The sequence below is a fragment of the Mesoplodon densirostris genome, chromosome 10, assembly GCF_025265405.1.
Source record: "Mesoplodon densirostris isolate mMesDen1 chromosome 10, mMesDen1 primary haplotype, whole genome shotgun sequence".
NCBI lineage: Eukaryota > Metazoa > Chordata > Mammalia > Artiodactyla > Ziphiidae > Mesoplodon > Mesoplodon densirostris.
The window spans coordinates 71,269,376-71,284,327 of NC_082670.1; the positions used below are offsets into that span (position 1 = coordinate 71,269,376).

At 59.8% G+C, this 14,952-nt stretch overlaps 3 protein-coding genes across 5 annotated transcripts in view; 2 read left to right on the forward strand and 1 right to left on the reverse strand.

Moving 5' to 3' along the window:
- The first annotated feature begins 551 nt into the window (after window positions 1-551).
- APEH (acylaminoacyl-peptide hydrolase) lies at window positions 552-9,383 on the forward strand. 2 transcript variants are annotated; one of them, XM_060110583.1, is made up of 22 exons: window positions 552-601; window positions 677-809; window positions 1,286-1,412; window positions 1,793-1,886; window positions 1,986-2,061; window positions 2,151-2,314; window positions 2,481-2,618; window positions 2,715-2,806; window positions 2,889-2,929; window positions 3,014-3,135; window positions 3,611-3,671; window positions 4,883-4,980; window positions 5,621-5,672; window positions 6,497-6,585; window positions 7,022-7,160; window positions 7,654-7,737; window positions 7,822-7,902; window positions 8,258-8,346; window positions 8,440-8,630; window positions 8,738-8,840; window positions 8,925-9,031; window positions 9,122-9,383. In XM_060110583.1, the coding sequence occupies exons 1-22, from the start codon at window positions 590-592 to the stop codon at window positions 9,225-9,227; spliced, it is 2,199 nt and encodes a 732-aa protein (XP_059966566.1). In that variant the 5' UTR covers window positions 552-589; the 3' UTR covers window positions 9,228-9,383. The 2 variants fall into 2 exon arrangements, with proteins under 2 accessions (XP_059966566.1, XP_059966567.1); XM_060110584.1 differs by lacking the exon at window positions 2,481-2,618.
- Window positions 9,384-9,837: 454 nt separating this feature from the next.
- On the reverse strand, window positions 9,838-14,536 carry MST1 (macrophage stimulating 1). Its single transcript, XM_060110661.1, is given in 17 exon segments — window positions 9,838-10,042; window positions 10,146-10,285; window positions 10,387-10,493; window positions 10,574-10,720; window positions 10,864-10,941; window positions 11,114-11,234; window positions 11,325-11,360; window positions 11,453-11,589; window positions 11,741-11,843; window positions 12,250-12,418; window positions 12,593-12,711; window positions 12,866-12,982; window positions 13,063-13,199; window positions 13,278-13,392; window positions 13,476-13,588; window positions 13,668-13,815; window positions 14,485-14,536. Coding segments are annotated over 17 exon segments (2,001 nt in total). The 3' UTR covers window positions 9,838-9,880.
- RNF123 (ring finger protein 123) overlaps window positions 12,886-14,952 on the forward strand; it is a 32,229-nt gene continuing 30,162 nt past the window's right edge. For both annotated transcript variants that reach the window (XM_060110653.1, XM_060110654.1), the window contains exon 1: window positions 12,886-13,526. The gene's annotated coding sequence lies outside the window, so the exon portion shown is untranslated. The remainder of the gene's footprint in view (window positions 13,527-14,952) is intronic.

Genomic DNA, 14,952 nt, shown 5'->3' on the forward strand with positions numbered 1-14,952 from the left:
AGGCCCCCGCCCCTCACCTCTCTTTTCCTCGACTTTACCGTCGCAGGGCTCAGCCTCGTCCTCCCACCCCACCCCCGCGTCTTCGAAGAGTCCTCGGTCCGCAGCCTCTCAGGACCCCCGGATGCTTAGGGCCCACCCCCGTCCGGCCTCATCTGCCTTCCTCCCGTGGGCCCTGTCGTTCTTCACACACCTCGCCCCTCCCTACAGACCCGCTCCTTTATTCCGTTTGCACAGCGCCACCCTCTCTCCTCGGAGACCCCATTCCCTCCCCTCCCCTCCCAGTAATAGGCCGGGGCTTGGCCCACAGAGCTCGCCTCTCTCCAGCCTAGCCCGCCCCGAAAGGCCTGCTCCTTTCCTCCGAGGTCCCTGCTCTTCCCCTCCAGGACTCCTGGGGCCGCAGCTTCAACTTGTTCCTCAGCAGGCCCCACCTCCTTACCATCGAGGCCCCGCCCCTCGGCTAATCGTCCTCGCTCATTCGTCGAAAGTCCCGCCCCTCTCACTGCGCAGCAAGGCCGCGGCGGAGACTGGCTGGCCTCTCACTTCCGGGCGCTTGAACGCCCCGCCCTCGCCCCGGCGGCCCAGAGCCACCATGGAGCGGCAGGTGAGGGAGCGGCCCGCGGTTCCCGTGGTCTTTGCAGCCCGGGCCGGGCCTGACCCTGCTGTGTCCCCTGCGCAGGTGCTGCTGAGCGAGCCCGAAGAGGCGGCGGCGCTGTACCGGGGCCTTAGCCGCCAGCCCGCGCTGAGCGCCGCCTGCCTGGGCCCGGAGGTCACCACGCAGTACGGGGGTTGTTACCGGACGGTGCACACTGGTGTGTGTATGGAGGGGAGTCGGTGGAGAGGAGGGGAGTCGGTGGAGAGGAGGGGGGCGTGGAGGGCTAGCTGCCTGACAGTGCACACGGGTGTGTGGAGAAGGCCGGGCTTGGAGAGTGTGGGTGTGGAACAGTGCATCCACAAGAGGTCTGTGCACACAGGTGTATGGGGGCGGGCTATTTGGGGTATTATGGGATGGTGCCCATGAGTGCAGAGTGTGGGCCTAGGGTCACCCCCGTCATCGTATCCCACACCTGCTCTCAAGATTCTAGGGTGGATGCTAGGAGCAGTAATCGTTTCTCTCCAAGACGTTGTCAGCCTAGGCTCTGGAGGCCTAGACTTGAGAGTTGTGGCCAAGTGTTGCCCATCCTACCCCCCAGAATATCTGGAGGCAGACTGAGGGAGGTGGGGTAGGGGAGGGGGTAGCCTGTGCTGGGACTGGTCAAGTTGAGCAGCCCCATGCCTCTCCTTGCAGAGTGGACCCAGAGGGACCTGGAACGCATGGAGAACATCCGATTCTGCCGCCAGTACCTGGTGTTCCATGATGCGGACTCAGTGGTGTTTGCAGGGCCTGCGGGCAACAGTGTGGAGACCCGGGGCGAGTAAGTTTGAAGGAGGAAGCTTGTAGGCAAGGCCGCAGCCATCTGCAAGCCTTTTATGAATGCCCACCCTGTGCCTTGGTGTGGGTAGGGCCCAGAAGGGAAGCCAGGAGCCAGATCCCTGCCCCTTGGGAGCTCAGGTAGTCTCTAGTGACATGGTCATAAGCATTGGAGGCTTGCTCCAAACTTGGGCTGGGACTAGAGTCCCTGCCCCAGGGAAGGGAGGCAAGGCAGCTGCCGTGGTAGGGCTAGAAGGGCTGCAGGGGCGGTTGTGGGCCAGAGCCTCAAGAATCTTGTCTAAGAGGTTGTGGCCAATAAGGGGAAAGGATGGGCCATCACTGGGTGGGAGGTAATACTGACCTGTTCCCCTGTATCCTCATCAGGCTGCTGAGCAGAGAATCTCCTTCAGGCACCATGAAAGCTGTGCTGCGCAAGGCTGGAGGCCCGGGCGCTGGGGAGGAGAAGCAGTTTTTGGAGGTAAGACTGCATAGGACCACGTGGTGGGTAACTGGGGGCTCAATCCCACAGATAAGGCTCTGTTGGAGGATAGGCAACCTGACTCCCAGATGTCCTTAGGTTTGGGAGAAGAACCGGAAGCTCAAGAGCTTCAACCTGTCAGCGCTGGAGAAACATGGGCTGGTTTATGAGGATGGTGAGGCATCTGGCTGGTGAGCAGGCAGGGCGGACAGGAGGGGCAGCCATAGCCCAGGGCTCCCCCTGATCGGCCTTCCTTGCACCCAGACTGCTTTGGCTGCCTGTCCTGGTCGCACTCGGAGACACACTTATTATACGTGGCAGAGAAGAAGCGCCCCAAGGCTGAGTCCTTCTTTCAGACCAAAGCCTTGGACGTCAGTGGCAGCGATGACGAGGTGGCCAGGCTGAAGAAGCCAGACCAGGCCATTAAGGTGCTCATGGCCATGGCCAGTCCATGAAGGCCCCTCAGGGCAGCGCTGGGGTCCACTATGCTGTCTGCCCACACTGTGCCTATCAGAACCAGGGAGGTACTGGCTTCTAGGGGGCAGGGCCATCTCCTGCAAGACAGGCTGGGCATTGAGTGTCTTATGTTCTCAGGGGGATCAATTTTTATTTTACGAAGATTGGGGAGAAAACTTGGTTTCCAAAAGCACTCCTGTACTCTGTGTGCTGGATGTTGAGAGCGGCAACATCTCTGTGCTTGAGGGGGTCCCTGAGAGTGTGTCCCCTGGACAGGTTAGTGCTGACTTGGCCTACATCACTCCGAAAGTCTGGGGCCCCTGCCTGAGCTACTGTCCCTTGTTCACACCTGCCCTGTGGTCTTGTTTACAGGCATTCTGGGCCCCTGGAGACACAGGTGTTGTGTTCGTGGGCTGGTGGCATGAGCCCTTCCGGCTGGGCATCCGCTTTTGCACCAATCGAAGGTGAGGACAATCGAAGGGGCAGGGCAGGGGGCCTTACAGCTCAGACCGGCCTTGAAGCTGAGTGTCTCTCTGGTGGTTCTAGGTCAGCCCTGTACTATGTAGACCTCATCGAGGGGAAGTGTGGTAAGTGCTGGCACCTACCTGTGCTTCACTGACACACACTGGTCCTGGCAGCCTGCATGATGCTCGCATTTCTGTCTGGTCCAGAGCTCCTCTCGGATGACTCTCTGGCTGTCTCTTCTCCCCGGCTGAGCCCAGACCAATGTCGCATCGTCTACCTGCGGTTCCCATCTCTGGTCCCCCATCAGCAGTGTGGCCAGTTGTGCCTGGTGAGCTGGGGTGGGGGTGGGGGGAGGTCAGCAAGAGGAGGGGATGGCGGATGAGAGCTGGAGGGTCAGCTTCATCTCCCCACGGGCTCCTCAGTGGACCTCCTGTCCTGGGTACAGTGATGGTGTGAGTTCTGCCTTTCCTTCTCTCCAGGCAAGGCCTGGAGGCTGAGAGTGCTGTCATGGGGGCTCTGCACAATCAAAACTCACCACCTTGAGAGCCTCCTCTGTCTACAAGAATGCTCCTCCCTTTGCTTCTCATCTGCACGTGGCCAGGCTCTGCAAGGGGCTGGGATATAATGGGCAGTTACAGAGTCTCAGTCCTTGCAAAAGGGCCCCTAGTGAAAGTCAAAGGCCTCTCCAGACATCTCCAGGTCACCAGAAAGGAGATACATCAGGCCTCTCTCAGGTCCTCCCCTCCCTGCCCTGAGGGCACTGCCAGTCCCCTGGTGAGCCTGACAATTGTGTTCTGTTGCAGTATGACTGGTATACCAGGGTCACCTCTGTGGTGGTGGACGTTGTGCCTCGGCAGCTGGGAGGTAAGGGGTGTCGGCTGGGTGGGTGCCAAGGAGCATGCAGTTCTGTTTTCCTGCCATCTGTTATCCCTGCTCCGGGCCAGCCTCCTCAGCTCTTCCTGCCTGGGTTCCTTCTGAAGCCTCCCTGCTGCTGGGCCAGCCCCAGGTTCAGCCTCCACAGGGGGTGGGGCCATCACCATAGGGAATGGTTCGGATAGAAGGAAGTCAGCTGGACCAAAGCTGAGATCAGAGTGGCCCAAGCTGGCTGAGGCTTGAGATTATTTCATTTGTGCTGCAGCCCATAGATTTATCTTGTTTTTCCAGTGGCTGCTTAAAGCCACTGCTCCTTCAAGGGGTCTCAGAAAGTACACAAGATTGGCAGGTCCTGCCCCAAGGGTGCTCATTCTCCCACTCCCAGCCCCCACACCAGCATTTGTCTAGTCCAAGCCCTTGAGGCAGCAGGGTCTCTGGGACAGTGGCTCTTGGCTGACAAGCTCCAGTCACAGTCTCGGTTGCTCACAACTCTGCTTGGGATCCCAGACTATCCCAAGGACGTGAGGGGTGAGTCTCTTGTTTTCTTAGGCCGCCTGGTCAGTTCCAGGAGTCAAGGACAAGGGATGGCCTCCTTTTCCTGTCTTTGGGTTACAGGGATGCAGCAGTGGGGACCTGGTCTGCATCCTAGCTCTGCCTCTTACTAGCTGTGTGTTCCTGGACAGTATCCTGACCCCCTGAGCTGCCATGTATTTATGTGAGGAGGGGGTGGTTGTTCCTGCCTTCTTTGTAGGATTGTAGTGAGGGGTAAATGAGTGATGATGTTAGAGGGTAGGCTTTATTCAGGCCCGAGTGCCAGGTACTCTGCTAAGTACGGTTAGAGACAGACAGGTGTCTTGGTTACAGCATCCGCTGCCTCCCAGCGGCCCTTAAGAGCAGCTCAGAGGAATGCCAGTGCATTCAGTTTCTCTCAGAAGCTCTTCAGCTCCGCCTCTCCTGGGCCCTCAGAGGCCTCTGCCCCTCCGCCCTCTCTTCAGGCAGCTCCTCATTGCCTAGGGTACCCCCATGTATGTGGCTGTTGTTCTGTCACAGTTCTGGGGCCCCAGGTGAATTCCCCAGCAACCTGGCCTGCCTCATAGTCTGGAGAGAGAGAGAGACACGCGTGCACGCACACACACACAGACACAACACACACACACACCTCTCCACTCTTGGACGTGGCCCCCAGCTCTCTGCCTTTGCAGAGAACTTCTCTGGGATCTACTGCAGCCTTCTGCCTCCGGGATGCTGGTCGGCTGACAGCCAGAGAGTGGTTTTCGACTCAGCTCAGCGCAGCCGGCAGGTGAGGAGCCCTGACTGTGTTGAGAGGCAGCCCTCGACCAACCAGGAGCTGTGGGCCTGGGACATAGCACACACACACTGCCAGGTGGACCGCCCAGCTCACAGGTCTCCCTGGCCCCTTAAGGCCCTGCCTGCCCCTGTCCTGGACTCATTTTTCCTTGAAGGGGCTGGCTGCCCTGGTACCCCACAACAGAGCCCTTGGCCCTTTCTCCTGAGGCAGAGATGCAAAGCCCCCACCACATTTCCATGTGGTGGGCAAGGGGGCTGCCACTGGGGCGGGCCCCTGAACACCATACGGGGAGCTGATGGAGATGGGACAGCAGCTTTCTCCCAGGGATTGGGTGGGGACACCACAGTGTGCCAGACTCCTTTGGGGTTAGATATCGTTTGGTCCTCAGGGTAGCTCTAAGGGGCTCAAAGGCATTCCTTATCTTGCCCAGGGTCACTTAGCAAGTTGTGATGGAACTGGGATTTGAACCCAGGCCTTCAGGCCACTCCCTACTGCACTGAGTACCTATCAACATAGTCACTCACAGCTCTGGCCTTGGCCCAAGGGTCCCCACGAGGGTAGAGAGGAGGTAGGGGCAGGACCCGTAGAGCTCTTGGATGTGGTACCACACGTGGCCTCCTCTCTGCTTCAGGACCTGTTTGCTGTGGACACCCAGATGGGCAGTGTGACCTCTCTGACGGCTGGTGAGCAGGGCTGGCGAGTGGGCCAGCCAGGCCAGGGGAGGGACTGGAGTTCAAGCATGTGGGGCAGCACTCTCGGCCACTCTGCACCACTGACTGTCCCACAGCCTTTACTGACAGTCTTGCGAGGACCCTACCTGTGCAGGACCCTTACCCAGCCCGTAGGCTGCCTCCTGGCTCTGCCCTGCTCCCTGTGTCCTGGCGCTGCCTCAGCACGGCCCCCACCCTACTTCTCAAACTCACAAAATTCTCTCTTGCCAAGATCTGCCAGAGTCATCCTTCCCTCTCCCCAAACCTCAGGCAGAGGCACCTCTGCCAACCGAGGGCGCAGAAGCCCTGGGTTGGCTCCCTCATCTTCCTCTTACCCAGACCTGATGATTCTGCCCCTAAAGTGTTTTTGAGTCCTCCACCTGCCCTGGCTGTACTTACCCCTCCACAAAGCTACCAAAGGATTGTTGCCAAACTGCATCTCATTGTATAGTACCTGCTTAGGAATCTGAATCTCCTTGGACCCCACTGCCTAGAATTAGCACCTCCCCCCCAGTCTCCTGGGCCTAGCTGCCACGTGGGCAGACTGCAGTCATCAGGTGGTGGGTGGATGTGCCCTGTGGTCTTGTGTGTCCCCGCATCTGGCAGTCCCAGGGGACAACCAGCACCTGCTGGATGAATGGACTGAGAAGAAGGCTCACCCAGAGCTGTGACAGTCCCTCTGTGGGCATCCCTTTGCTTCCCAGGGAATAAGGGGCACCTCACTATAAAGCCTCCAGCCTGGGACTCTGGCTCTGCAGTGAGTGGGTGGGAATAGTGGTGGCATCTGCCTTGTCCAGGGGGGTCAGGTGGAAGCTGGAAGCTGCTCACGATTGACCGGGACCTCATGGTGGCACAGTTCTCCACGCCCAGCCTACCCCCATGCCTGGTGAGTGTTGGTGGGCCCCAGGCCAGGAGGCAGGGATTCTGTGCAGGCAGAGTTCCCCAGGTCAGGGAACTGGCCCGAGTCTGACTGTGGCTGGTCAGCATGTGAGAGGCCAAGGTGTGGACCCAGCCCAGTATAGTCCACGAGGGTCTGGCACTATGGGGAGAAACTACTGGGTTAAGGTTTGCTCTGTTCAGAACAGGGTCCCTGGGAAAAGTGCTCAGTCCTCTAGCATAACAGCCTAGAAGCTGGGGAGGGAGGGGTACATATGTGTGGTTATGTGAGTACCTGTGTATATACCAGCTCATGACAGGAGTCCATGCTGGACTCTCTGGAGGTGGGCAAATGGCCCAGTATAATGAGAGCTGCCCACTCTCACACTGGTGGAAAGGCAGGGAGGCAGCCAGGCCACCTGTGACACACTCTTTCCCTTTGGCAGAAAGTTGGGTTCCTGCCTCCTGAGGGGAAGGAGCAGGCGGTATCATGGGTGTCCCTGGAGGAGGCCGAGCCCGTTCCTGAAATCTCCTGGAGCATCCGGGTACTACAGCCACCCCCAGAGCAAGAGCATGTGCAGTATGGTGAGCGGGGCAGGGGCAGAGGGCCACCTCCTCCAAGCTCCCCGGCACACAGTGTTTGTGGTCACCTTTCCCGTCTCCTGTCTCACATTTTGGGATTTTTTGAGATTACCTCTAAGAGGTTTTTTTTACCTCTTGTGGACGGTCAAGGGGAGTAGTGTCCAGGCATCTGAGCACCTACTCTGGGTATCAGAGCTGGGCATCACCAGGCCAGATCGTCTGTGGTGGGATAACAGAGCCCAAAGAAGACAGGCCTATGTAAGGCCTCTGTGACCACACCTCCTCCAGAATGTTGTCCCTGCAGAGACTGGGACTCCCTGACTAGGGCAGAAGGAGCATGAGCGTCCTGGGGTCCATGTGTCACAGTGTGGGCTACCTTGGCCAGGTCTCTTGTTGCAGAGGTCAGCTGCAGACCTGCAGCTACAGCTGAGGCCTTGGCTGGGGAAGCCCCTCGGCAGTAGAACTGGCTCTGCTGATTGCTGCTTTTTCCCTGCAGCTGGCCTTGACTTTGAAGCAATCCTTCTGCAGCCCAGCGACCCTCCAGATAAGACCCAGGTGCCCATGGTGGTCATGCCCCACGGTAGGCAACTGGCCTAAGAGTCCCTGCCCTTCCACAGTCCCTCCTAGCTGGCTCTTTCACCTTCTCTCTGTTTCCTATCTGCAGGGGGACCCCATTCATCCTTTGTCACTGCCTGGATGCTGCTCCCAGCCATGCTTTGCAAGATGGGCTTTGCAGTACTACTAGGTGAGGGAGCAGGGTGCTGCAGCTCTGGTAGAGCTGTGGGGGTGGTGGTGATGGTGTGGGCCTGGTCTGTACAAGCATTGTGGGTACCACCCTAGTCTCCAGGCCTCTGCAGCCTGGACCTGGTAATCACTATCAGAAACTGCCCTGGCCAGTCTCTGGCTCCATGGCATGGTGATAACATGAACTAGCTTGCGACTGCCATGGAAAGGGTGTGTGGTCACTGGGCAGTCTCAAATCTCTTGGCCCCTTCCCCTTGAGTCTGGTGCAGCTAGCCTCAAGGCCTACTTCACATATAGGTGAAAGGGCGCTGGGAAGGTCACTTGACCACCCTGTCTGGTCCCTCCCTGGCCTCCAGTGAACTATCGTGGCTCCACGGGCTTTGGCCAGGACAGCATCCTCTCCCTCCCCGGCAATGTGGGCCACCAGGATGTGAAGGACGTCCAGGTAGCAAGGGCTGGGGCTTCTGGACAGGCTGGGGGTGTGGCTCCATTCAGCTGGGCAGGCAGCTGGCTGCAGCATGATCTGCCCACCCTGTAGTTTGCAGTAGAGCAGGTGCTCCAGGAGGAACACTTTGACGCAGGCCGTGTGGCCCTTATGGGTGGTTCCCATGGTGGCTTCCTGTCCTGCCACCTGATTGGTCAGTACCCGGAGACCTACGGTGCCTGCGTGGTGCGGAACCCTGTGATCAACATTGCCTCCATGATGGGCTCCACTGACATCCCTGACTGGTAGGTGTTCCCAGAGGTCCCCGCCCTTCTCTCCCCTACTCCATACCCTCATGGAGCTCCCGCAGGCCCCAGAGCTCCTGGGCCTGCATCATCTCAGTGTCTTGTAGGTGCGTGGTGGAGGCTGGCTTCCCCTACAGCAGCAACTGCCTGCCAGACCTCAACATGTGGGCTGAGATGCTGCACAAGTCGCCCATCAAGTACACCCCTCAGGTACGCAGCCCTCCCCCTGCCCAGTGCACCACCAATCTGTCCAGGGCCCCGGGCCCTGCTCACCTCCACTCCCCACATACCTAGGTGAAGACACCAGTGTTACTGATGCTGGGCCAGGAGGACCGGCGTGTGCCCTTCAAGCAGGGCATGGAGTATTACCGTGCCCTCAAGGCCCGAAACGTGCCCGTTCGGTGAGTACAGTAAGACAGCCCTGGCAGCTGGTGGGCAGGTGAGCAGGGAAGGATCCTCAATCCTCAAACATTGCTGCCCAACCCTTACAGGCTCCTGCTCTATCCCCAAAGCACCCATGCACTGTCAGAGGTGGAGGTGGAATCAGACAGCTTCATGAATGCTGCGCTCTGGCTGTGCACACACTTGGGCAACTGAAGCCCTACCACTCTGCATGAGCTGGGTGACATATGCCACACTTGGCTCTTGGAGAGCCCCAGGGTCTGGCAGAGCGGCAAGAGGCTTCCTGGGCTCTGGACTTCATGGATGGGTGAGCCGAGGAATGTGGGCTATATACTCATAATAAATGAGGACACAGAGTCTAGTTCCTGCTGGTACTTTGTACCAAGCCACCCCTAACCCCAGCCCCACCCTTGGGGTTCAGAGAGTGTAGGCCCTGGGTATTGTAGCCATAAGGATGGCATCTACTTCCAGCGTGAGAGGGGAGGGGACAGCGAGAGGCTCAGCTGCTGCCTGTCCTGGCCAAGTAGGACTCCACCAGGCTAGTTCCCTCTGCTGCAGCCCCTTCTGTTAGAAACTGCCCTACACCACCCTTCTCCTCCCAACAGTTTATTTAGGGGACTAGTGAGGCCCTGCTCTTCACAGCACCCACAGGCTAAGGTAGTGCTAGGGTCAGATCGCCCAGCCCAAGTTGCGTTGGACCCTCCACTCAGGCGCTAATGAGGAGTTGACAGTTCATTCCCTAGAAGAAAAGGCTAAGAAGCACCCTGCACAGGCATAAAGAGGAAAGGTGGCTTTATGTCTGACAGAAAGCTTCGTCCTCCCCAAGGCCCACAGGATTGAGGCTGGGACTAGCCCAGCCTCATGACCTTGTGAATCCAGTCCACAAACACAGAGACACGCATGAAGATGGATGGCCAGCGGGGCCGTGCACACACTCGGTTGGGGATTATAATTCCCTCCAGGACCCAGCAGTCGTGAGTAAAGCAGGCAAGTGGGCCCCCGTAGTCACCCTGGTAGGTGCAAGAACTGGTGAGGGCCTGGACCATGGTAGAGACTAGCCCCCTTGGGGGTGAAGCAGTACATTTTCAGCTTGCCAGGGGCCCTGCCACTGACCTCACAGGCTCCAACAGGGGCCAACAGTCCTTCAGTGCACATCTCACTCTCGCGTACGCGACCTCGGTGCTTGATGTTACACTCCCGGTTGGAGATGACATTGAGGGAGGCTATGTTCAGGACCTTGTTGTCCCCTGTACCTACAGTGAAGAGAATGGGAAGAAGGATAGGGTCTGTGGGTAGGATCCAAGGCTGGGCCTCTTGGCCTGGAGCAGTCCATGCCCCTGCAGTGTACTCTTACCTTTGGTCTCGCCCCAGCCTGCGATCTCACACTTGGTGCCTGGAGGTACCACATACCACTCAGGGGGCAGGCAGATCAGGGCCACATGCTGGTTCAGGGTCACAGGTCTTCAGCAAGAATGATGGCATTCAGGGTCTGAGGCCACAAGGCCCAGCCCCACCTCACACCCTCTTGACTTGTCACACACCTCTCCAGCTTGAGCAGAACAAGCTGGGAGCCAGAGGGCCCACAGACCATCTTGGCCATTGAGATGCGCTGCAGGCCTGGCTCCCCGGGCTGTGGGTCCTGGAGCAGGGTGCCTAGCCACACCTCATAGCCAGTGAGAGGCCCATGGCTGAGAGAGAAGCTCTGTTACATCAGTCGAGACTCATAGTCTGCTGCGCAACACTCACCCATTGGCTTGCCTAGGGAAGGTGGCTAAGGGGGAGAGGAAGGCAGGGGGTTGGGGCTGGGTCCCCAAACCCAAGGAAGGCTCACCAAGAGGAGAAGCACTGCCGGGCAGTCAGAACCCACTGCTCCTTCACTAGGGAGCCTCCACAGAAGTGCTGGCCCTGCCTGGAGGAGTGCAGGTTAGGAAACGGTCCTGAGACACAGAGACACAGGCTGGACCTGCCATGTCTTGGCTAGGATCTGTGAGGCTGGGGCAGGTTCCCGCCTCCCTACTGGCACAAGCACAGAGGATGTAGCATCAGCCCCTGTCTTGAAGAATCTGGCGGTTGTGCCTCACCGGTTGCGCAAGCTGACTGTCCAGGGTGAGTTCCCAGGCTGGCCGCCCACCACACGCAGCTTGGAGCGCCATGGGTCCAGGTGGGTCACTCTCTTGCCACACTTCTCAAACAGCACCTGGTCTGGGGGATAGAATGTGCTGGATGAAACCCCGGACTGGATGGAGATGGCGGGTAAAGGGACCACGACGCATACCTGGCCCAAGTCCGTACCTGGGGGCTCCAGGATGGACGGCGGTTGGTCATCATCTGAAAGACCCAAGTTCAACCGCGTTAAGGGAGTCAGCCTTTGGTGGTGGAGGCTAGGGGCGGGGCCCCGGGGCTGTGTCGCAGGTGCTCACCGCAGCCCCGCAGTGCACAGTAGTCGAACGTAGTCCCCGGATCTGTGGTGTAGCACCAGGGCCCGTGACTATCCCCGTCTGGGTTCCTGCAGAAGTTCTCCTCCAGTGGTGCGTGTGGGGCGGAGGTGGGCGTGAACCTAGGCGGGAGGGGGAGCAAAATCAAAGCAGGGTAATCCCAAGCCCTCGCAAGCCTCCAGTTGGAGAGCCGAGGCATGCTGCCCTAGGGTTTGTCGCGGGCGGGGCCTGTGGCCTCGGTCTGGGAGGCGCCAGGCGCGCTGGCGGACTTACTGCGGCTTGTGCGGCGTCCCCTCGGACCAGCGCTGACATCGGACGCCCTTTCGGGTCTTGCTGACTGAGCCGCGGTACAGTTCCCCCGCGCCGTGATAGCAGTCTGCAGCGGGCGGGCGGGCGGACGGGGGCGACCGTCAGCCGGTTCTCGCCCCAGCCCTCCGGCTCCGTGCGTCCAGCCCCAGCTCAGGCCTTACCCTCGGGCCGCACGTCGTCGGTGCAGCGCCGGATCTGGTAGCAGAAGGCCACGCGCATGCCAGGCCGCGATGTGAAGCACCAGGGCGCCTCCGATCCGTCGGGGTTCCGACAGAAGTTCTCCCGAAGGTCCCTGAGCAAGCACGCAGCTCAGCCCAGATAGGTCCCAGGTCATGGGCTGGCCAGCCCGCCTGGACGGGAGCCCAGCCTCCAGCTCCTCCCCAAGCCCCGCCTTCTTTCAAGCCCCGCCCGAGGCCCCCCTCAGGTCCCACCCGCTGGAGTACTAGGCTCCCAGCGGCGGCCAGCCAACTCACTTGCACGCATACTTTTCCGGCGCAAAGCGATGCTGATGCGGATGCTGCGCGTCCCAACGCTGGCAGGGCACGCCCGCGGCGGTGGTGTTGACCGTGCCCCGGTAGCCCTCGCCTTTCCCGCGGAAGCAATTGAGCGTCGTGGCCTCCCGGCGCGGCTGTGCCTCGGACCCTTGGATGGACCGAGGCCGGTCGGAGCCCGAGTGGGAGGTGAGACCGGGGCTGGGGCGGAGCCCCACTGTCGTTGGGCCACCACCGGGTCACGCCCAGTCCCTCCTCTAGTCCCAGCCAGGCCACGCCCCCACGTGTCCCAGGTGCCCTCCCAGGCCCCGCCCTCGCGCTCTACCGCAGCGGGGGAGGTCGCAGAACTCTCGCTTCATCTGGGGGTCCGCGGTATAGCACCAGGGCCGCTCCGAGCCGTCCGGATTCCGGCAATAGTTGTCGTCCAGACTTTTGTCCAGGAACCTAGAGGCGGTAGTCGGGCGTGAACAAGAGCCTGGGACTCAGGCCCTGTCTGGCCCCAACCAACTATGTGCTGCCTTACATCGCCCCGCCCCTGGAGTGCTGGGCCCTCCCCTTGCCCGCCCTCCTCCTGCCGGGCCCGCCCATGCGTACTTGCGGGGCTCGAAGGGGTGAGGGTGCGGGTGCTGCAGGTCCCAGCGCTGACACTCGCGTCCTGACTCCGTGCGGTCCACTGAGCCGCGGTAATCCTCGCCATTGCACCAAAGGCAAGCGGCTGGAGACAAAGGGCCGATGGGTTCGTGGACGGGCGTGGGCATGCTCCTCCCGCCCCAGGCTTGACCCGGAGCTGCTTACCCTCCTGGCAGGACTTAATGCCGCAGCTCTGGAAGCGCACGGCAGGGTCTGTTGTGTAGCACCAGGGACCTCCGGGGTCCCTATCCGGGTTGCGGCAGAAGTTGTCCTCCAAGCCATTGCGAAGTGTGGGTGTGTACCTGTGAGAGTAGCAATACAGTGCGTACTGGGGGCAGGCACCAGGCCGGCAGGGACAGAGGGGAGCCGCAGTCTCTCACTTGTGGTCATTGGGGAACCTGTGGCTCCAGCGCTGGCAGGGTAGGCCACCTATGGTGATGGCCACGGTGCCCCGGTACTCGACCCCATTGTCCATGATGCAAGTCCGAACATAGACTGGGAGCAAAAGACCAAGGATCAACAAGGCCTGAGACCCCAGCAGCCCTCTCCCCAGCCCGCCCTTCTCCGCAGCCACTCACTTTTCTTTTGGAAGAGATCGCAGCGCCTGGAACGCTGCAGCCGTGTATGAGGTGAGTTCTGGGTCCATGGCAGCAACTGGCAACCATGGCTGCTCACATTGTAGTGGAAGGCCCTGGGAGGAGGAGCCACAGGGTAACTCAGTGCCCAGCTTCCCCTACCTCCAGTGTTATCTAGGTCCTTTGGCCACTCACCTGCAGTCCAGTAGGGGCCCACAAAGCCCTGCACATTCCTCAGCATTTGCCACATCTTCTTGCCAAGGCCTGGGCCCCACTGTGTGTAGCAGGTGTTGCAGCTCCGTACCCCGGAGCACCTGGAAGTCATTCAAGGGCGAGCGCTGCCCTGCAGGGTGGGCATGCGTGTCAGCACATATATATCAGCACGTGGACACTTTATTCATTCAGGGGATCAAACTACAAGGCCTCTGGAGTGGACGCTGTCAGCCCATTCAAGGGTCAGACCTCTGTACTGAGTGGGAGAAGCAGGCCCAGACATGATAATTATCACTAGTGCACCTGTTTAGTGGGCAAGGCACTAGGCTCAGCTGTAAAACATATACTCTGAGAGCAGTGGGTGATGGTGCTTGCCCCATGGAGCTTATCCCATCTCATTTCTCAGATGAGAATGAGAAGGCTCAGAGCTATCTTATTAACCATGCAGAGGCCCAACCCAAGCATTCTGACTCGAAGTCTAGGCTCTCACTAGCATAAGGGCATATGCTAAGTTAAAGAATTAGATCTGGCTCATAAGGGGTAATTGCCTGCACGTGTGCCTGCAACTGTGTGGTCCTAAAACTGCCCCAATGCTACAGCAGACGTTTTAAGGCAGGCCTGAATAGGCAATGTGTTTATGTGTTCCTGGGGCTGCCCAGCTCTGTGAAAGAAGCCAAGGTCACTCGCTGCTCCATGCCCAATAGGAAAGTAAGTTCCTGGCTCAAAGAGCGGAATGGGCCTGGGGCCGACCCCTTTCTGAACGCAGATGGGGATCAGGGCTGAGGGGAAGGGCACTCACCAGGGGCCCCTGAGAACCCCGTCAGAAGCAGCAGGAGTGGGAGCCACCCCATCCTCCTGGCTGGAGGCTGCACTGTGACCCACCACAGCCCCATCCAGGAAGTTGTGAAACCTGTCCCTACGGGATTGGGTGGCTCTGTCTCCACACCCCCACTCTAGACTTGCTGGGGCCTGACCTGAGACCCAGTGGCAGGAATGGGGGTGGCGCCAGGCCTCAGGCCCTATAGGTGAGGTACAAGGGTCCTCACTCTGGCACAGTTAGTCCCCCGAGAGGCCTCCCTATGTAGTGGGCAGTGTTGGAAAGGTTCAGTGGGGACACTTGAGGTGTTCTGGGGTGGGGCCCCACTGCCCCCCTCCCTTAGCCCCATCCCCTCCCCCTCCCCCTCCCCGCACCCTAGGCTGCTTGAAAGGGAAGGGCAGTGTGGACATGGTTGCTGCCAGAGGCCTAGGTTCCAGCCCGGTGGTGATA